At 41.0% G+C, this 21,518-nt stretch overlaps 1 protein-coding gene across 1 annotated transcript; it reads right to left on the bottom strand.

Moving 5' to 3' along the window:
- Positions 1 to 4,743: 4,743 nt before the first annotated feature.
- LOC129214398 (protein-glutamine gamma-glutamyltransferase 6-like) lies at positions 4,744 to 21,518 on the bottom strand. Its single transcript, XM_054845958.1, has 13 exons — positions 21,512 to 21,518; positions 18,473 to 18,646; positions 17,394 to 17,633; positions 16,765 to 16,883; positions 15,455 to 15,583; positions 14,116 to 14,293; positions 13,134 to 13,269; positions 11,979 to 12,082; positions 9,998 to 10,240; positions 8,985 to 9,332; positions 7,845 to 8,002; positions 6,098 to 6,231; positions 4,744 to 4,897 (listed from the first exon to the last, which is right to left on the bottom strand). Exons 1-13 carry the CDS (start codon positions 21,516 to 21,518, stop codon positions 4,744 to 4,746), a joined length of 2,124 nt encoding a protein of 707 aa, XP_054701933.1.

Below are 21,518 nucleotides of genomic sequence, written 5' to 3'. Positions count from 1 at the left end.
CCCTCCTGTCTGCTTTGCAGTCTAACATGTCATTAGTGGGAATCATAGAAACACAAGGTGCTGTAATCTCGGTTAATCTGTCTGTTTATGCTGAGGTCTCCTTCTGCGCTTGATATGGCTGATGTAACACTCTGCATGATGGCTGACCAAAAATTGCTTTCCTCCTGTTCATTTACCAAGCTGAATTTCACTGCTTGACGTATTGTCATCTGTTTTGCCTTGTTTGGGACCCTCTGAAGTTCCTCATAGCTTTTAGGTCCTCGGTAATTGAAATGGCTTTGTGTCACGAGCAGATTTTGTACCCTTTTTGCACTTACTTCTTGCATTGCTGCTTCTGAAAAACTTCATCCAGGTCTAGGCAAGTGTTGTCACTGTATCCATATGCTCATAGAAATCTAAAGGAAATCTAAAGGAAAAGTGATCCATAGGATCCTTGAAAGTATCCAACCTGCCTGGGTATTGCTGTATATTTATATGGGTTTTTTTTTTATTTATGTGGGATGGAGGAGAGACTCAGAAGAGCAAAAGTGAGAAAACTCGTGGGTCGAGGTAAAGGCAGTTTAATAGGTAAAGCAAAAGCTGCGCACACAAGCAAAGCAAGACAAGGAATTCATTCCCCACTTCCCATGGGCAGGCAGGTGTTCAGCCATCCCCAGGAAAGCAGGGCTCCGTCACGCGTAACGGTGACTTGGGAAGACAAATGCCATCAATCCAAATGTCCCCCCCTTCCTCTTTCTTCCCCCAGCTTTATGTGCTGAGCATGGCGTCATACGGTATGGAATATCCCTTTGGTCAGTTGGGGTCAGCTCTCCCGGCTGTGTCCCCTTGGGGTGAGGAGCAGAAAAGACTGCCTGAATCAAGGCTCTGGAACCTTAGATCAGGAGACCAGAATGGTGGGGAAAAACCTTCACCATCCTGGAGACTGATTTTAATGTCTTTCAAGACCAATTTGTAGCATGAATGTGTCATATCAGCTAGTGCTCATTGGATTTTTTTGCGTGATCAGCATGGAATGAGGGTGGGGGCAGCCTCTTGGGCATGCTCAGATTTAAACTGCATATTTATAATGAAAAATACTGATAATTAGCCATATTTTACTCCACCAACTCCCATTGACTTCTGACTAAGGGCTGCGTGAAGATTGTAGGTTTAGCAAAAGCTATTTAAATCCTTCCTTGGGCACTTACACAGTTTTCTCTGTAATAATCATTAGTTTAATCGAACAGTTGTCTTACGTCTAACGCAGGAAGAATGTGTATTTCTTGTCCATGGCACCGGCTGGATCTGCATTTAGCACTGGAACTGGACTGGGTGTGGGTGCTGAGGGCAGTTAATAATGCTGACACCCCGAAAACCAGCAACCCCAAGTGTTGCAAAGCTTGGAACTTGGCACCAGCTTTAGAGCTGATTTTCCTTTGAAGAGCAGGCTGCCTTTACAAATAGTTAATTAGGATGAGGTCATTCCAAGCTCGTGTGACAAACACTGTCTGAAATAGTTTCCTGGATTGTATTTAAGAAGAAATACTGAAGGAATTAGAACGGCTTGGCTGTACTGGGTGTTAAGTGTAATGACGATCTGCATTCTTGCAAGATTTAATGAGATTTTGTGAAACACCATCACTACCTCCAGGCCTTTTCTGAGGCTGGTGAAGGATTGTATTCCCTGGCTTTCCAAGATCCTGCAAGACTTAATTGATAGGTGCAAAGCTGCCTATTCCCCTCTCCTTTGCCTGGAGAAATCTGAATTCCCATGTGTGTGTGCGTGTGTCCTTTTCAATCTTCATTCCAGTCTCTCCGGGCTGACTAGTTTTGACAAGCTTCCGCATCCCTTGTAAATACTTGCGTGGGTGGCAAAATATTGTAATTGAGGTAATAAAATAGGGGTTTACATGTTTTGAAGATTTTGTTGGCTTTAAATCAAAGAAATTTAAATGAGACCTCAGTTTAATCTGTGTCACAGAGTCAGTTTGTGGCCGTGAAACATTCTTTCTGGGGAAGTTGGGATCGCGTTGCTGGACAGTACTGGGTGTTGTCAGGAGGAAAAGGTCAGATTGTCTCTTAGGAACATTCAGGTCTTTGCTATTTTGTCTTATTAACTCTGCAAGGAATAAATGGGCACAGTGCTGGGATTTAGATATGGGTGGCATAATGCCTTCCTCATGGAGGATGATGAGCTACTTTAAGCAGTTTTTGCAGAATGAGGATGTGTTAATTGTGATTTTTCATACATCTTTCTGACTACATTGTCCTGAGCCTTTTCTTCCCATCCTGTGCTTTCTGAGCATTTCTGGAAGCATTGCCTTTGGAAACAGAATAAACAGTCTTTTTTTTCCTGCCAGCTTGGTGATACCTGCATGAAAGGAAACAGGTAGAACTTCCTCTGGCACAAGTTAGGAGGGTAGACACAGTGGTTTTGTAAGATACAGATAAAGGGCTGGGTGAAGTGTGTGGCAGCAGGCTTGGGCAAGTAACAACCTTGAAGTAGTGCCAGTACAAAACAAAAATACACGTCATAGGCTGCTTTTTCTCAAGTGGTCTCGTAGAAAGATTTGGCCAATTCTCCTGGTAGTACAGCAATAAGTTTCTGACCTGGACCAAAGTAAAAACACCCAACCATTCCCCCAGCTCCAATTTTATCAAAATTAATAATGGCAAAATAATTAGGACCAATGCATTGACTGATTGCCTGCGTTTGTTATGTCTTCTGTTCACTACTACTGCCTACGAGTCCTAGAATAGCTTCAGAGTAGTAGGCGATGTGATTACAAAACCAGAGAGCATTGTAAAGTGGGTCCCCACACACATGAATTTTCTCTTTGGGAAATTGCTCGTGTTTATGCTTAGCGAAGCCTTTGCAAATACTCCCAGGCAATTGCTGCAGTTCCTTGTGAAGAGGATACAGTTTGGGGTCCTTTGCTGTGGGCCAGTCAGTTTTTCCTGCAATAAATCTTCCAAATTGGCACCTTCGTCTTGTCCGTCGTTTGTATTTAAAACGCAATGAAACGTAGCAGTCAGCCTCGGAGTTACATGTAAGTCCTGAAAGCTCTTAGCTGTGCTAAGGTTAGAAAAGTTGTAATAGAAAGTATTTAGGTAATTTCTATAAACAAGACAGTGTAGGTGTCAGTTTTGGCTTTGTTTGAAACTGTTTCTGAAACTGCTTTGTGAAACTGAGAACCTAAGTTGGCAGAGTATTGAGAAATTTGCTTATTCATTACATCAGCTGCATTTTTTTTGTCTCTTTCTGCCTAATGGGAACAGGAACCAGTTTCTTTCTCTCCTGTAAACTCTTTTTAAAATTAACAACTTTTTTTTTTTTTTTCTGAGTTGTTGGTAGCTGTTCTCCTTCTGTCACTTGCTGTGACATCTTTATTTCCTTAAAATATTTTGTGACTTGCATGAGGATTTCCATGTATTCCTGCCTCCGGGGGGTTGTCATACCTGCATGCAGTGTTATCCAATGAGAAATTTAATGGAAGCTGCTGTTAAAATGTCAATTGATTCAAATACAATTTTACATTAAAATGCCAAACGTATTATCCTGAAGCTTCTTTGGGAGAGAGTGATTGTAGAGATGCAGCCAGTTGAACAAGATTTGGGGTTGAACCCATAGTATAAGGGCTATAAGACATCTCTTACAGTATATTTTCCTTGTTAAATACATTTTTTGCCCCTCTCAAGAGCCAAATGCTTCTCTTGTTTTCTTGGTAGAGCCCTCTAAAGTAAGTGGTAATTGAAGCTGTATGAGGAGGTGAATTTGTAACATGTGTATACATGAAAATTTGCATAATGCTTTACTACAGTGTATCAGTGACGGAAATGTAATGTGTTTTGTCTCAGGTTGGCTGTGGTAATGATTTATCCTTTTATCTTTGGAGATGTTTCATTATTCATTTTGTTCATCCAGAAGGAAGTCTGGGTGTTTTGAGACAGTGGTGAATGTGTGTAAATAAATGGGTCTTAGGACAGATCACCTGTTTACTGTTTGATGATGTTCTGCCGCTTCATTCCTGTTTTCAGGAACAGCTATTCCAGATGCTCTAGTGTTTGCCACACCTTCGTCAAGGACATGTTTCTTTTATCTGCTTTTGTACTGTCCCAGTCATTTCTTTGCCAAATATTTCATTATTTATAATTTATCACATGATTAAATCATGATCTCAACAGGGAAACTGTGAATTAAAGAGTATTGTTTATTGATTAGCTTCTCGTTTTTCCAGTCATAAGAAGAGAGTTCTGTGTAACACTGCCACATCTTATTGCTGTATTTTCCTTCTAGTAATTAGATGAGATGATAAATTTAATTCTAGGATTGAATTATGTCGGCTATTTGGATAGTACTTTGGCTATTACTGAATAAAACTTATATTTAGTGACTATAATTAAATTATATTCAATGAAGCTTACAAAACCAGTGATTTTAAATGGCGTTCCTTGGAAATCTAGCTGCTATCATTGCTGCAGGCTCTAGTGCTGAAAACCATCACACTTAATCCTCTCCTTCAAGCTAAATTATATAATGATTGCCATTAGTAATTCTATTCATGAAGGTCCATAAAACAAGTCAGGGAATGAAAAAGATGACGCTGTCTTTACAGTATAGTGTGTAGTACCTTTTTATTAATTTCCTTTCATATTACATCACTTCAGCAGAGGTCTGCATTTCTGTGCTCCCAGTCATAATAATGTATGAACACTGCACCAGTCTCATAAACAGAGACAAAACTGAACTGACGGACAGGTTTGTCACTGAGCAGGAGCCACATCAAGCATCACAAATCCCTTAATGTCTGAAAAACGGATGCAAACCAAGTCCACCTGAAGCTGCCTCGTGCCACTCTTGTAGGGAATGATTTCAAATTGGACTGTTGATGTCTCCATGGGGGCCATTCTTGCCACACTAAAAGACAGAAGACATTTGTAAGTTCAAGCAGCTGAAAAATTCTTGCTATGTATTCTTCAGAGTCCCCAAACCAAAGTTTGTATGCTCCTGGCACAGGTGGACAAAACCTTCTGTGTTCACAGCCCCCACAACACTATCCTTGGAGAACTAATCAAGCTGTAATGGATGTGGTGGAATAGTTGCAGTTCTCAACCTGTGATGGAGAACTAGAGGTTGTATCATGAGGGCAAAACGTATTGAGTGCCTGAGGAGTGAGCACAAAGGTTATCTTTAGAAGAGCTCAAGTCCAACTGTATGTGTAACCCTCGACGCTCACAACATTTATACTGCTCTAGATATGCTCATGCTGTATTTTGGTGTGGTAAATATAATTACCTGTTGATTTTATGGCATAATTAGAAATGACTCTTGGCTTTCCAACACAAGGAGGCTGACAGTAGCACCAGGAAACAGAGGGAGTGGGGGAAAAGGGCCTCTCTGCTCTAAGGAGGTGCTGAAGCTGAGCAATACCGATGCTGGTAAGGCAAGTTAAGGTTCGAGGTCAGGATCTAGACCTGAATTTTGTATTCAATGTAAACAAAGCCTTAGTGACTCATATCATTATCCATCTTTTGCTGTCTTTTTTTGTTTTCCTCTCATAGTTTCTTGGTGCTAACTCCCCCAGCATAAATATTTTGGAGACATTTAAAAATCTTTTTAAAATAATAACTATGGAGGAGATGGGAGAACAATTTCTTATTGGTATGATATCAGTGGACACATTTTTAAGACATTTCATTACAGTATATGTCCTGGCTCTTTAGTAATTTAATATCTGAAGGAAAAAAGATATCATTATTTTCTCTTATCCTTCAAGAATTGTTTGGGTTTCCTTTTGCGAACTACTAAAAAAAAAGAAAGTTTTAAAATTTTTGCCCTTTATATAATTCAGTCATTAACTACAGCACTCTGAGTTACACGCTGTTGTTAAAAGCAGGCCATCTCTCCCCTCCCTGAGCATTCTGTAATTCAAAGCTTGGCAAAGGAGGTGTAAAAAGCTCCGACTAGTATATGGAGAGTACTGACATGATGGTATTTTGTCCAAGGTTGGCACAAGCGAAAGTCATGAGATTGACAGAATCTTTTAAAAAAAACCCCACTTTTATTCCAGATTTTCCACCACCTGAATGAGTTATTAGCCAGATAGCATTTACATACTTGATTTTGAGTTGCTCTTTGAGCAGGCCACTGCCTTCTGCTCTCAGCACACAGTCTGTCAGCACTTCCGACAGCGGGTTGGTAAATGTGACCTGCACGTTAACAACCTTGTGTACCACTGTTGGACCAAGGACCTGCAGAGAGAAAACATCCTGCTCAGCCACAGCAGTAATCTCACTTCTTTCTCCAGGTTTTCTCTTTTCATTCCCATTGTAAACCACTTACCCTCTTAGGATCTCCTGGGCAGGAAGGAGCCGGGAATTAATACACGGACATATTTTTTGGCATCAGAGTTCAGGCTTGAATCAGCCATCCAGTGTGGCTGAGAAAAAACAAACTACTGTAGAATCTACCATTTAGCCCTAAGTTTTTAACTAGGTCAGTGTATGGTGTTCTGTGTAACACAGTATGTGATACTTACCAGAGTGCGAACAGAAGGATACAAGTATTAACTTGGCATATATGGCTAACTACTGTAGGCAGCTTAAGACAAATTAGCTTTAGTGAGGCTAAATGAAAGGTTTAGGATTACTGGAGGTGTGAGACAGAGGTGAATTGTAGTGTCTCAGGAGAAAAGAAAAAAAAGAAAAAAAAGAATGCCAAGTAGCAAATAAACTTACTCACTCCCTTATTTTGACTGAGATAAAGTGGAATTGGTGTATCTGGTTATCTTTGTAGATGAAGTCCAGCATCCTGGTTGCATTGCTCTATTATTGACAGTATGCTTATACAGAAGTTTCAATCAACAGAAACATAAACCCTTCTTGAAACTTAGTCACTGAATTGAAGTAATTATTTAATTCAGGCGCCTGCCCTGTATAAGCTGACTCTGCTATTGGCATGATACAGCACAGAAGGCTTTTACAAAGTCTCGCTAGAACTTGGTATTCAGAAATCGCCAGATCTACAAAAATCCAAATTTTTTATTCCTGTGTGTAACCTTGCTTTTCCTGTATGCTGCTGACAGAGTGGCTTAGGATAGCTAATCTAGTCTGGAGGCTCTGGATTTGCATAGTCCCTCTATGTTGTTTACAGTACAGTAGGCAGATGGCGTGTGCTCCCATGGCTGCTACAGCACGTGAATGTGCTGAACCATGTGGATGTGATGTGCCATGCAAACCCAGGCCTGTCCCGGGCAGACATAGTGGCTTTCCTGTAGACTAGGAATTGCTTTTTACCCGTTGTACAACATTTGTCACAAGTCAGTCTTAACTGGGAAAAAAGCCTCCAGTTCTAATTATTAATCATTTGGGAGGATATTACAGAAAGTGAAAAGTGCCCCTTTTCCTGATAAGGTGAAAACTTCTTTGAGTATGAGTAATAACGAGCCAGGCATTATCAACTAGTTAGTGAAGATGTCTTTGGTACAAATCAAGCTTCTTAAATAAACTGGAAGAGAATAATCAGACTTCCCTGACAAAAGTCGAGGCCTAGGTGTGGGCTAGATCTCTCTGTCTGTCTGTAGATAATCTTACCTTGTACCCCTCATAGCACTGAGAACAAGCACATGTCAACAAGCACTGGCAAGAATACACAGCACAGCTATGCCTTGGAAAGGTTTGCCTTTCCTTAGTGTGTTTCATTTCACTTGTGTCATACAGCCTATTACTAGAGCAACAAGATCAAATCACCCTCAGGCATGATTTCACTTCCTACACTCCTTCCCATGAGGAGCAGATGGAGTAAGGATTCTAGTTGCTGCTTCTTGACACGTCTCTCTAGGGACAAAAAGGGGACTAGATTTTACCTTGATGGTGAGAAAAGGATCCTGGAGTACAATATCCTTCTCCACTAGAAGCGAGGCTCCCTGCTTGGTCTCACACACAGCAGTCACTAGGATCTTCCTGTCATCCATCAGAGAGTTTTTGTACTCAGAATAGGAGATCTTGAATGAAATCTCTTTCACTGAAATGGAAATAGAAACAGAATTTCCCCCTCTTCTTTTTTCTGTGTCTAAGTACCAGCTATCTGTAATATACCTGTAGTTTAAGGAGCAAGGATGCTATCACCCTGGGGCTGTCCATTTGTAAGTGTTGACCGCCAATAGACAGGACCGATGCTCATAGCTGACTTCTACTTACATTCACATCAAACACTAAATGATCAGGTACAGTTTGGTCGCTGGGCAGTTCTGAGGATGGATATATGTGCCAACCCCTGCTAGTAGTTTTGTCCTTTATCTGAAGCTGGGCATTTAATGCTCCTTCTTGCAAAGAAGGCAGAAGTGAAAGGCTGGCTTGGCTTAAATGCCCTTGCCGATGCAGCCATTCAGCCCCTGCCTTAAAGAGGGTGCACAGTCAGAGTCGCTGTGCCAGTAAAAAAGGCAATGATCTTAGTACATTGAGAAAAAAATGTTCATCTACTGCTGGAATGGTGGAAGGAGTTATAATGTGTTGTGTATTAGCATGAGAGGGTAGTTATATTCATCTGTGCTACACATCCCATTTTTCAGCACTGTCCCTACAAAAGCAGTGCAGGTAGTGTAGCTCTTACTCTTTAGTTACTCTCCTATTGCTGCAAAAGGTGTAGGCTTATGTTTCCCCGTTTAATCTGTCTTTATACTTTGCTTATGGGGAGCTGGTAGCTGAGTAGTCTCTGGTGTATGTTAGTTGTCGGTGTTAGTTGTTGTCTCTTAGCAAAAAGGGTCATAATGTAGAACTAATAGTGGCTGTGCTGGGTCAGACAAAAAGTCACCCAGCTCAGTATCCTTTCTGATAGTGCCCAAAAGCAAGTGCTTAAAACAGGGCAAATATATGTTTCTCTTCCCTTGAATAGCCTTAACCTCCTTTGCAGGTCTTGCACTTCTTGAGCCATTCATTATTTCTATGTAATTCGGCCACAAACCAAAGGTATGTCTTGTCCTAAGCTGTAACAAAAATAAAATTACCTTCTTCAGATCCAAGTTTAATAGACCTAGACAACTGTAAAATCTCTGCCTTTGGTTTTCTTGTGTAGAGAATGGCTGAAGCCCTCAGTTTAACCTTTATGGTCTTGAAATCCGAGATCAAGTTCCTGAGTGCCAAAGTAAGGAGGATATCCTGGCCAATTACAGGTGGTGCATCGAGGAGCAGCTTCCCTGAGATACTGGGTTTTTGTGCAGGCTGTGTCATATTTTGTCTCCGTGCTACTGAAGATCGCCTTCTAGGTCTTGCAGTTTTGGTTCTTTTTCCAGTGCTTCTCACACCAAGCAGCTTCAGTGCTTTTTTATACACCTTCCTTTCCTTCAGGGATCCTGCTTTGAAAGATAACGTGGTCAGAGATCTCATGCATGCTGTATATAGTGCAATGCAGCCATAAATGCTCTCAGTAAATACTGCGCAGGAAAGCTGAGGAGGGCAAAGATACACAAGAGGAGAAAGTGAGGTCCAACCTAAATGCTAATTTTGACACAAAAGCAAATGAATATACATGGCCACGAAGGAAGGAAAGTAAAACCTGCCTGTCAGCTTTAGCTGGCTGTTCGTGGGCACCTCTTAGAAGCTGTGAGCAGTACAAAGATAACTCCTGGGAGAGCTCAGTTCTGCATCAGCTGGGGCAAATGCCATCTCCTTGGAAATTAAGAAGGATGAAAAATCCTTTTGCGGAAACTCTCCCCAAACAACTCTCCAGAATGGCTGTTGCTGCATGTTATAACAGAAATGTTCTCACCAGCAGATCAGAACAGCTGGGACAGAATATTTTACAGAAGTAGCTTTGACTTTGTATTGAATACATTAGTATTTCCTCAGGGGCCACAAAGGCTGTATTGAATCACTATCAGCTGACAATGAGCCTTGATACTTTGAAAATTCACAATTACTTTACTCCAGAAGAAGCAAAGAAATTAAGTCAGTGCTCAGTCCAACAAAGGCCTAAATTCTTTTCACTTCTGACCATCAATGGCAAGACAACTGTAATTACCTTCTGGATATTTGTAATTAGTAGTGACATCCACACGGGAGTTGTTGCCCACTGCTTTGGTGCTGATAAATTTTCCAATCTTCTTAGTATCGGAATAAATTCTCTCTTTTCTTTTGTTGCTATAGTGAACCCAGGTAACGTAGTCAGCATTCACTGCTGCGAACACAAATGAGCTGTCATAATCCAGGTTCACATCCCCTTCCTTAATGGCTCTGGTGGAGGCAGGACCACACTGATATATGCCTGTGTTAGAGAGAGGGAGAAGTTAAATGACGGCCTATTGCAAAAGAACACAAATCCTCCTGCTGACAGCAACAGGGAGAGGTAGTCACTCCAAAGACACGTTTGGATAAAGTGTGTTGTTTCTACATCTGTGCATTACGGTAACAGCATGTCCAGAGATTCAACATGCATTTTCTATCAACAGGTAAGAGCACAGAGGAGGTTGTAAGGCTGATAAGGTGTAGGGAGAGCTGACGCTTCTTACGATGTGTGCTGTGTGAAACGTTCTAACCCTCCAAAGCTTGCAAGGCTGTACGCTAAGCTGTCTAGTGAAAGGAGAGGAGAGGATGGGAGCTGAGTCACAAGTACAGTCAGACTTACGTGAGTCATCAATGCTGTTTGTGCATTGGGAAGAGCCAGGAAGCTAAATTTGGTAAACTTAGTATTGGGGAATGACAAGCAATTTATCTGGAGTGTGATGGATTTTAAATGGCCAAATAAATTAATCTTTTGGTGGAGGTCGTCAAACTAGATCAATGAAGTTGTGTCTGTATTAGTAAATGAAACCAGAGCCAAAGTGTGAACCCAAGTGCTGGCCGTTGGTCATCCACACTGTTTACTTGCTAGCAAGCTTCTTAGTGCGGTTTTTTTTGCCCCCTATCAAAGAGCAATCTTTCAGAGAGTGGCTGTGAAGAATTCAGGGCACGGGACTGACCAGGCTGTGTTCCCAGCAGGCTGTGATATTGTTTTGGTCTGGGGGGGGGAGTTCAGTGCTGTGAACAAAAGCCATTATATGTCACTTGGTTTCAGAACCAGAGAACAGTTTGGGGCTTCTTTCATACAGCTTTGTATGTATATGCCATGTTGTTGCATGCCACGGGGACATTATATGAAATATCTTCCCTACTGATTCCTGTGTGTCCTGTAAAATATAGGCTAGAGTCATAGGACATATTTTATTTTCTGTTGTAAACTCTTTGTTTCAACTCTGTGACTATAAGCTCTAAAATCTTTACTTAGCATCTTAGTAAAAGGGGTTTTAATTTGTTTTGCTACTAAATCTGTTCAATGCAAGCCAGTAAATGTGTCTAATGCCAGCAATGTGCCCTTGCAGCAAGGAAGGCCAACAATAGCCAGGGCTGTGTCAGGAAGACCATTGCCAGCAGGTCAAGGGACATGATCCTTTCCTTCTACTCAGCACTGGTGAGACCACATCTGGAGTGCTGTGTCCGATTCTGGCTCCTTGTGCAAGAAAGGTAGGGGCATATAGGAGCAAGTCCTACAAAAATGATTAAGGAATGAACTGGGACTGTTCAACGTGGAGAAGGGAAGGCTCAGGGGAATCTTATCAATGTTGTAAATACCTGATGGGAGGGTGTAAAGAGGACAGAATCAGACTCTCCTAGGCGATACGCAGTGAAAGGACAAGTGGCAGTGGGCAGGGGTTGGAGTAAGAAAACTAAAGGTCTGTGTAATGTTAGGAGCTAAGACAAGCAAGGGTGAGATAAGTGAACTTGAGATGTGCTGGCTTTTGTGGAGGCACAGGAGCAAAACAGGTAAGAATTTGCATGCTAGTAGGCAATCCAGAGGCTGGCAGAAAAGCAGCCCTCTGGAGATTCATGTGGGTATTGCTTTTCTTGTGCACCCAAATTAATGCTACATCTACAAGGAGTAGGTAGAAGAGAGTTGTCCTGAAATTTCAGTAGCAATCTTTAGGCATAACAGCATCTACAGCTTTTTATATTTACAACAGTGTTACCTTTGCTTCTTTCCTGGGGTGTTGCATCCAGAACCTGCCATCCATCATAAAAAGAGCCAAGATCTCTTCTAATGAACCAGCTTTCATTCCAGACATGGAAATTCCTGTAAGGGAGGTAGAATAGGGAATCCTCAATTCATACAATTAATTTTATATTGAAAGATTTGATACGTTTCTGGTGCAATGCAAGAAATAACCCTGGTTGAGTAAATAAAAACTCCTCTGTGGAGAGACCAGCTGCTGCCTCCTTTCTTGAGTACCTCTTCCCTCTTCTTTGCCAGCTTTTTGTGTTCAGATCTCTGAGAAATGTTGGGATGTCATGAAAAAAAAAATGTTAAAAGGAAAATAATTGATCGCAGAGTCAAGTATTCAATTCTGGACATTCCAGAACAACATACTGTACAGCCAAAGGTCTCCTGCGTACATTGCTATCTGTTGGTATTTAATTCACAGTTGCTTTCTACTTCATGTCACCCTTGTCCTATTCGGTCCACATGGTACAGGGTGCTTGGTGACTGAAACACTGATGCACACAGTTATGACACACACGTGCAGTGGGATAGTTTCTGTGCACTTGTTTGTCTAAAGCAGAATTTTTAACAGCTTCTCTGAGGTGAAAGAAACAGCATGTTCTCCCTAAGGGATGGGATGGAATTTTTCTCAGCAGCATTAAACACGTTACCTTTACTTTAGTAACCTCTCAGTATTGTACAAGGGATGTATAATGCTAATCATGAAAGACAATCAACAGCATGTAGCACAGGAGCTGGGACTAAAACTTATGGTCTTCTGAGAGCGCTCTGCTCTAGGAATCGAGGGACAAGCTGATATCATTTTGGGGCAAAGAGGTTAACCACTCTTTTTTTTGTGAAAAAACGCTTTTTTTGGGGAAAAAATGAAACTTTCCTACAGTAGAGACAAAATTAGCAGTTATGTTTTTAAATTAGATATTGAATAGCAATGGTATCTCCTCCGATAATGCTTCAGAATGATAAAACTGACTCCATATCACATTTCTGAACAATATTCTTTTGCGTGGGGTTTTATATCACTGGGAGCATGAGGTTGGGATGGTTTTTCAGGAGCATGATTCTAGATCTTTTAATTAGAGAAGAATATAATGGAAGAAGTATTAAGAAAAAAAATTATACTTACCACACACTGTCTTCAGTCAAGTGCAGAGTCTTTCCAGAGATGTCAATGTACTTATCAATACTCAGATTTATATTCGTGTCATGGGCGGAGTTGAAGTTTGTAATAACACGAGTAGGTATTCCCAAGCATCTCAGAACTGCAATATAGAATACCGTAAAAGTGCTGTTAACCTATTTTACAGACATTTAGAAAGCATTTTTCTGTTTTGCTTGGCAAAGCAGTCTAGTGTATATGTTTTCAGTGGGGAAACAAACCCTCAGAAACTTCCCTCTCAGATACGATGCAAGTCACAGTCATAGCGCAGAACCGCTTAGAAGGCAGTTCCACCCACGTGACATTCTTAGCTGCCATGTTCTTTTTAAGAAGAGTTAGATTCACCCATTTATTTTAATCTTTCATCCGTCATCCTATTCTCTCTCCCATTGTCTCGCTGTGTTTCTGTGTTACCTGGGTCTTTTTCCTCGTCCTCTCTGAGACATACCTCTCGATTGCATTGTTTTTCCTTTGCATTTTCCCCAAAGTGACTCTTGTCTCTCAGAGCAGCTCTGAATGGAAACTGCCAGGATGAAATGCTTTTCCCGACTTGCAGCTCCCTTTACAGGTCCTCAGAACTGTGATTACATTTTGTGTCACCAGTAGGTGAGACACAACAGTAGAAAACTGGCATTGTGAGGAGACAGACTTAAAAGAGCACTGGTTTTCTTTGAATCCTAGCTTTGCAACAAGAAACTTTGCTCTTTTCACCAGCCCAGCCTGGCAAACTGCTTTGCATTTTGTCTGATGACTCACAAAACTGGGGTGCAGTGTTACAACCTATGGTTGTTTAAAGTAGAAGAAATTAAGCCTTCACGCATGGAGAGCATAGGTTCTTCATTCTCTCTGTGAAAGCTGAAACAGCTTCAACAATAACATCACAAAATCAAACCACAGAAATTCCAGTAAGCTTCCTTTCTGATAGCATGCTTCGTTCCTTCATGTATACCTGTGCACATTACTCCTGCAAAGACCCAGCACTGGCCGTACCGGACAGGTTTGTATCTCCCCCGGTACCACTTTCGGAGGATGGTCACACTTCCACTCCACTGCAAGGGGTTGGTTCCTGAGAAGTACTTTCCATTCCACTTCCCTTCCACTACTCCTTTTTCATCATTGCTGTTAACCTGGAAGAGTCCTTCTTGTGAGAGAATTAAAATATTTACAGAAAAAGGGAGAGAGGGCAATAGGCAGAAATGTACCACTGTTCTCGTTAGCTGAGTGGTGGGACGTACTATTTGAATCTTAGATAGAATTTTGTCTGCTCAAGTGCAACAATTGGACCAAACTCAGACCAGATTGTAGAATCTGATGATTCAAAGCTGCCTTGTTTTTCAGTACAAATGTTCCCAAAGGCACTGACTGCCAGTTGATTTAAATTTTCTCTCTTTCATTGATTAATTCCACCTCCTTGTATTTTCTCTGAATGGGCATTTATTGCAAATGTGCATATAGTACATACGGCTTGCTCAAACTTGTTAAATGTGCTTGTATTTGGGCACAACCATTTGAGAGACCTGTTTCAGTGTCATGTACGGTTGTACGGGAAACAGTACATTCTTTTTAAATCTTTTTTTTTCTTAAGTATTTGTCCTTTTAGTCATTTTGTACATCTAAGTAGAGTTATTTACTTGATATTGAAGTTAAAATTCCCTAAAGTGAGTGCTGTCTAAAAGGGTGAGAAGGATCACAGCTGTAAAGGAGGAATCTCAGACAAGGAATGTATTAAGGCATGTATTATTTATAAAATGGAAACTTTTCAGTTGCCTAGTTGTGCATTTATATATTTGTGAGGATTGGGAGGGTGTTGAGAAGATGTAACTCTTTGTTGAAGGAAATACATACAAGCCTCACGGAACAAATCCCCCTTAAGTGAAGAATACTAAATACATACATTAAATGCAGCCATACCAACACTGGTTTTCTAAAATATTTCATGCTGCTCTTGGAGCTTGAAAAACTTAGCAAATTATTTCAGAATGGACACAGGCCTTCCAAATTAGTGAAAAGATTTAATGGACTGAAAATCTGTTAGGAAAATACAGCTGAGATTCAATGTTCCCCAAAAGTTCTTGGAAACATTCCTTCAGTTATGAGCAAACTTTCGGGAAGAAGGTAAATTAAACTTTTGGGGTATTTTTCCTTGAGAATAAATCTCTATTTTCCCTCTTCTGTAGCTATTTTTCACAGAAAAGTTAGCTACTCCTATAAAACATTGAGGCATTCACAATAAAATATTGAGGGTTTTGTTAGTAGGTGCATTGTACAGCTGTAACTGATCACTTTACCATAGCACTGATAACCCTGCTCACATAGATAGGATCGTTTCGGTTGGATAGATCATCAGCCGGATCTTGGCGGTGGTTCAGGCTTCGATCCAGTATAGCCAGAGAGATATCAAGGATATCCTCTTCAAACTGAAATCAAAGCAAGCAATATATTAAAGGCTAACGTCATAAAGAAACCCAAGGTTAAACTCCCGACCTATTTTCCTTCTCTTAGCACAATAGGATGATGTTTGTAATACAGGCATTTTCTGTACTGTTAAATAGGGCCAAGAAGAAAGCTTGAGCACTGGGCTGCTGACTCTCCAGAGTATTTTAAAGCCAGCATGCTTATGAGCATGGTTTGGGGCCATAGCTACTAGCATTCATGAAGATATTACGTGGTCTGGTGGAGCGGACAAGACCACTCCAGATCTGGCTCAGCAGGCTTCGCACCCTCCCACATCCCGTCATGCCCCTATGGGTACCCTTCTGTTACGAAAGCTTCACTCTGATGGGCGGCCCTCACCCCATATCAGGTGATCTGAACTGAAAGAAACCCACAAAAATAATTAGTGTAGATTAGGGTCACAAAGAGACACTGTGCTGGACCAGAGAATGTCAAAGTGCTATGCTGTATGGATGAGGTCAGGCAAGGATGTCACTTGACCTCTGAGACAGAAAGCAGATCTGGCCTTGTTTCATTTATTAGTGTAAAAGCAGCCACAGTGATCGGGAGGATTAATAAAATGCTGGCTGTGCAACTGCTGCTGCAGTTGTAAGGCATGAAGTGATCAGGAATGGTTTTGACTGGCCCAACAAGTTGCAGGATAGCTATGTGACCACAGATGGGCTGTGGGTATGACTGTGTTTGTAGCAGTTATGCTTAGAAGGGCAAACTGATTTTCAAAAACTCCAACTTGAGTTGTTTCAGTTGAATAGATTTGGGATATCCTTTCAGTGTCTTCTGCCCCATTACTGAACCAACTGTGTAAATATTTAGATGTCCTAGCCTTGCAGTACCTAGAGGTTAGTACTGGAACGGCTTCCTTTGCCCTTTACAAGGGTCAAGAAAGAAGTAGAATTTTTCCAGTTTGTGTAATAGGCAAAAGAAAACTAAAATTGTGCTTTGTTTCTTTTATTTCTGTATTAGCACATGCCAGACAGGGGAAATGATCCTGATGCTGCTGTAATGTATTGATAAGTGAGACAAGAAAATCGTGAGAGAGGAATACTGAACTCTTATACTATGAGATAATGGTTCTCTCTCCACAAGAGCCTATTAACCCACTGTTCTTATTTTCAAGGTTCTGGAATAGGTGATGCTGGTTTACCTGTCCATAGTTCCAAGCTTCTTGTTGAATATATTTTTCCAGTCCCTGAAATATAATTCCGCTATCATTCAGGACATACTCCTGTCGCTCCTTTTCATCAGCCATGTAGACATCATCATCTAGAAGCAGAATGAGACATGCTGGTTGGAAGGAAAGTTGTTTTGCTGTAACTGAAAATCTCACTTCAAGGGGAGTTCTAGGGAACAGCTCTGGCAGTCTGCGCATTCAGGTTAGGACTCCCTGCTGTACCTCTGTAATCATTTAGAGATTGAATCAAATAAGCGTGAAGTTCCTTTGAGGGGAACTGACTATGCTCCTGTCCCTTGACTAATCTCAGTATGTGTCTTACTGGTAGATATTGCTTGCTTTACAACTGAACATAAATATCAGAGGGGGAAAAAAAAAAGAATAAATATTTGGAATATTTCCTGCCTCTGATTTCTTATTCTACAAGCAAGAGGCTGGATCTCTGATGTATTGCAGTACTGAAGAAGGGGCAAAAATGATCCTTGATGTTGAGCAAAAAAAAAATCTTAGCTGTGACTGTCAAGTACACGCTTTACTGTGACACCCAGATTTCCTGACTGAGACAATGAGTTATTTGACGGACATGATACTTCAAAACATACTTGGACACCACGGATTGAAGAGTAGCACAAACTGGCCCAGGAATTTTGAAGACACCTTGTTCCCAGAAACAATCTGGAGTTTGAGTTTGTATCGTCCAATGACAGCATTGGCTGGGCTGAATATTGAGAAGTTCATGCAGCCAGGCTCACTGGGCTCTTGGGTTGCACTCCAGCCACTGGCATCCTCCTCAGAAAGGTTAAATACAGCCTTGGTCTGCTGTGATTCTGCTAGAGATGGTCCTGCCAGAGGGAACAGAGACAGCAATTCCAAATGACAGCTGTGGGTGACAAACTTGGGGTCAGTGATGATCTCAATTCCATAATTTTTTTAATGACTGCATTGAAAGATTGTGGCTTATCAGATCAAATGCCTGTTCAATGTAAGCTAGCTGCGCTCCAATCCATAGAATCGTACTATGCAGCCCTCTGCGTTATCTGCATAACCCAGTAAAGGTGAGTATGCCCATAATCATTCTACACAAGCGAGGAGGCAAGCCTGTTGTCCTGAAAACTTGACAGTTCAAAAATATGTAGGTAGGGTGGGCCACACATTTTAATACACATTTTATTAAGACTTAGCAGCTGCCTAGAGAATTTTTTGGAGAAGCCTTTTGGGAAGATCCAGACAAGAGACTTAGGAATGGGTCATGTAGGCTGTTCTAGTAATAGGGAACACATGAAGTTAATAAGGGGAGTTTAAACAGGTGAAGTAGAGAGTCAGGAGAGGAGATAAATGGGGAAGGATGGTCTGTGAGAGGTAGGGCTGCAAAATGTTCAGGGACCACAGAATGAAGACAACTTGTAGTATTGCAGGTAAGTCCTTAAGAGCAGGGATACAGGCTTGTTTTTACAATGAGGGTGGCCCCTACTTTTCTATTAATTGTTACCTTAACTGTCTATTTCTTTAAGGTTTGGACTGAACTTCAGAATAGAAGCTCCTAAGCCTGGAAGGACAATGAATCCTGAATGATACAAGACAAAGCTTAATGGTTCAGGAATGGACTATGTAGAGCTGCAAAGCACTAGTGTTTTGGAGCTGGAGTGACTTGGATTTGAGGTGAGTGCTGTGGGGAAATTACCTGTGCTTGCAATAAAGGTGAAGTTGTCTGCAGATTGTACTGTTGTTTGGAGGTTCAGAGTGATGTTGAAGGCCTGTCCTCTCCTTAAGATTGGTTCTGTGCTGCTGTAATCAGAGGTGTGGTGTGCAGCTTTATTTAGTTTGGATTGCCAGTTGACACTTGCTATTTTCAGGGCTAGAAAGAAACAAAGTGAATTAATTAAAAATGTTGTTCCTTCAAACTTGTACATCTTTTCAGCTCATCTAATGTAGTAATTTTAGTATATTTATACATAGCTGGAATTATATGTTCTAGGAGAACAAACATCCAATGTCATTAAAAATTACAAAATAAACAATAACTTAGAGGAACAGCTAAGACATTTTTTATGCAAGCATCTTTCAGAGACATAAAAAAACATTCAGAGAATTAATTTTGATTTTTTTGTATTTTTTTGTATTTTTCCTATTGTATTCAGATAAGGCTTTGTTAACGTTTGAAGAAATTGTTCTATTCCACCATGTTTCTGCTCTTTTTCTGTGGGGATCTGTAGTTCCCAGAATGATTTGCAGATGTATGGAAAGAAGTATTAAAGCTCTCATGAGGAAGTGCGTGCCTGATCCTGGAAACACTGTATGACAGATGATGAATAGAAGACTACTATCTTTGTTGTTGAGCTTGCACGTTATCTTCTCACCTATCGTGTATCTCAGTTAATGTACGGTCTTGTTGCTTGAATCTGGGTGTTGTTTCACACTCTGAGAAAAGATAACCAGCAGAGGATAGATGGTAAGATAATAGTGGCATATCTTGAGGCAGTGCTATGAGTTGCTATATTGTATCATGGCAGGTTGCTCACTATTGAAAATGGGACGCTGAAGCACAGATTGCAAAAGCTTTCAACCTTTCTTGTTCCTTGATCAAGTAAAGAAAACCTACCCAGAACAACAAAAAGAAGCAACAAACAAAAAAAAAGGCAGAAAGAATACAGATCCCTCTATGAACATGTGTTTGAGAAGTGCCTTTCCACAGTATAATACTCCAGAGGAATTTCACTTGAAGAAATTTCCTGCCATGACTGGAGCACGTTAACTCTCTGCAGACTACTGGTGCTGTAAGCAACACTTCCATCATTTCACTGAGCTACGATACAGGACTTGGCTTAGCACCACTTTGAATCACTTGGAATGAGGCTCATACCTGAGAGCACCCATAGAGCTCTATAGAAATAGAGAGGGTGCAATTTGAGTTTTCGGCTGTGTTTGCAGCATAGAATTATAGTCTGTGAAGTCTTGATGTCATAATTGTATTCATTTTTCAGCTTTTTGGAAGAAACATGAATGTGGACATACAGTTCTGAGGCTGCAGTAAGGGCTTGGAGCAAGTTGCTTTCCTGCAGCCTGTAAGCATAAATGTGTTTGAGTTAAGTGAGGGGTCTTGTTTCAGATACGTCACCTGGAGGAAAAAAAATTCCATTGATAGGAGTGTGATGTTTGAGTCACTTGATGTAAAATGTCTAGAAAGTTTCTCACTTTGATCATCACTTTATTTTCCTGCCTTAAATATGTTTAATTGAAAAGGACCTACAGAAAACAGCATTCCTAACATCAAGTCCTCTAATTTAAGAGTGCATTAGAACGTGTCCCTGAAGGGCGCTTGGGCTCGGAGCTTGAAAAGAAAGTAGCCTTGCAACACTTTGCCCGTGTATATCCTACCACTGTGCATCCTGAACTGTGCAAGTTAAACATCCAGGCTCTTCAGGGCAGGGAGTGTGCGCGTCGCTATTTGCACAGCGATGCAGATAACTAAGAGCATTTTGCATCTCTGCAAATAAATATGTAGCATATATAGGATTTAATAGCAACTGAGCAATGGGTTCAATACTAGTGGGACTCTAACATTTAAGGACCTAAACAATGCTGCCAAGGCTGTCAGAGTGGAATGTCACAGACAAAGACAAAATGTACAACCGGGTAAGAGGGGACACCTGGAGAAGCAGGAAAGATAAAAGCAGCAGTGGCTAGCATTGGTTTAGCTGTAAGAATTAGTAATTTGGTTTGCCTTGCAAGGGCCACGGTTACACAAGTGTTTCTAGTGAATATGTGCAGGAGATCAGCAAAAAATGGTTTATATATGGGGCAAGAGCACAAGCCTGATACCAGTCTTTTGTCCACGTGTACTTCAAATTTCTCCTTGTTTTGATCTTCACAGTTTCAAGTTAAATCTTATAATTTCTTTTTCTGCTTTCAGTATCTCTGTTGGAAAAAACATATTTTCGATGATCCTGTCAATGTACAATAGGAGAAACTTCTAAATTTTTGTTGGGGTGTTTATCCTATAGTGGATAAACATTGGGAGCATGCTCATAAGCAGAAAGTCTGCAGAATCGGTGATCGCTGCTGAAAACACTGATCGTTATGCACACAGGGTTCTTGTTGCCTCTGACAGAAAGCTGAAGCTATAACAGAAAAAAATTCTTAGGCTAAATTGTAGCTAGACTCTGTGTATCATGACACAGCTTTCTAACCAGAGATCTTTCCAGTCAGTGTGAGAGTGAGAGCAAGTGCAATATAACACAGATACGGGGATTGTGCTTCGAAGCAGCGCGCAGGCTACTGTAGCCACCCCGTAGGGTGGCAAATGTGGGAGTCCAGAGGCCACCAAGTGACCTGTCTGAGCCCAGACATCAGCTTGGTATCAGAGAGGGATTAGAGCCTGGGAATTCTATGTAGCAGTTTTCCCAAATCACTAGCCAACATTGATTACGTGGCTGCAAAAACACTGTATAGAGTAGTTAATGGATATCATAGGAAAATACTTTCTTACTCTATTTTTCTGTGTTACAGGAAAAAGGAGTATGTTCAAGACTCAGGATATTAAAGGAAGAGGGGAAAAAAAAAAGAATCTGTTCTAGTAGACTAACCCATTAAATGCACATAACCTGAAAAGGGCTAAATTGCCAAGAGAACAATTAGATGTAATTTATCTTGCTTCCTTAGGAAATGCCACTCATCTGTATTGGAAGAGCGATGTCTGGAGCAATCAGGCTGTTTAACTCACCCGCCAT

This window comes from Grus americana, chromosome 17, assembly GCF_028858705.1.
Source record: "Grus americana isolate bGruAme1 chromosome 17, bGruAme1.mat, whole genome shotgun sequence".
Taxonomy (NCBI): domain Eukaryota; kingdom Metazoa; phylum Chordata; class Aves; order Gruiformes; family Gruidae; genus Grus; species Grus americana.
This window is presented reverse-complemented; position numbering and strand designations above follow the sequence as displayed.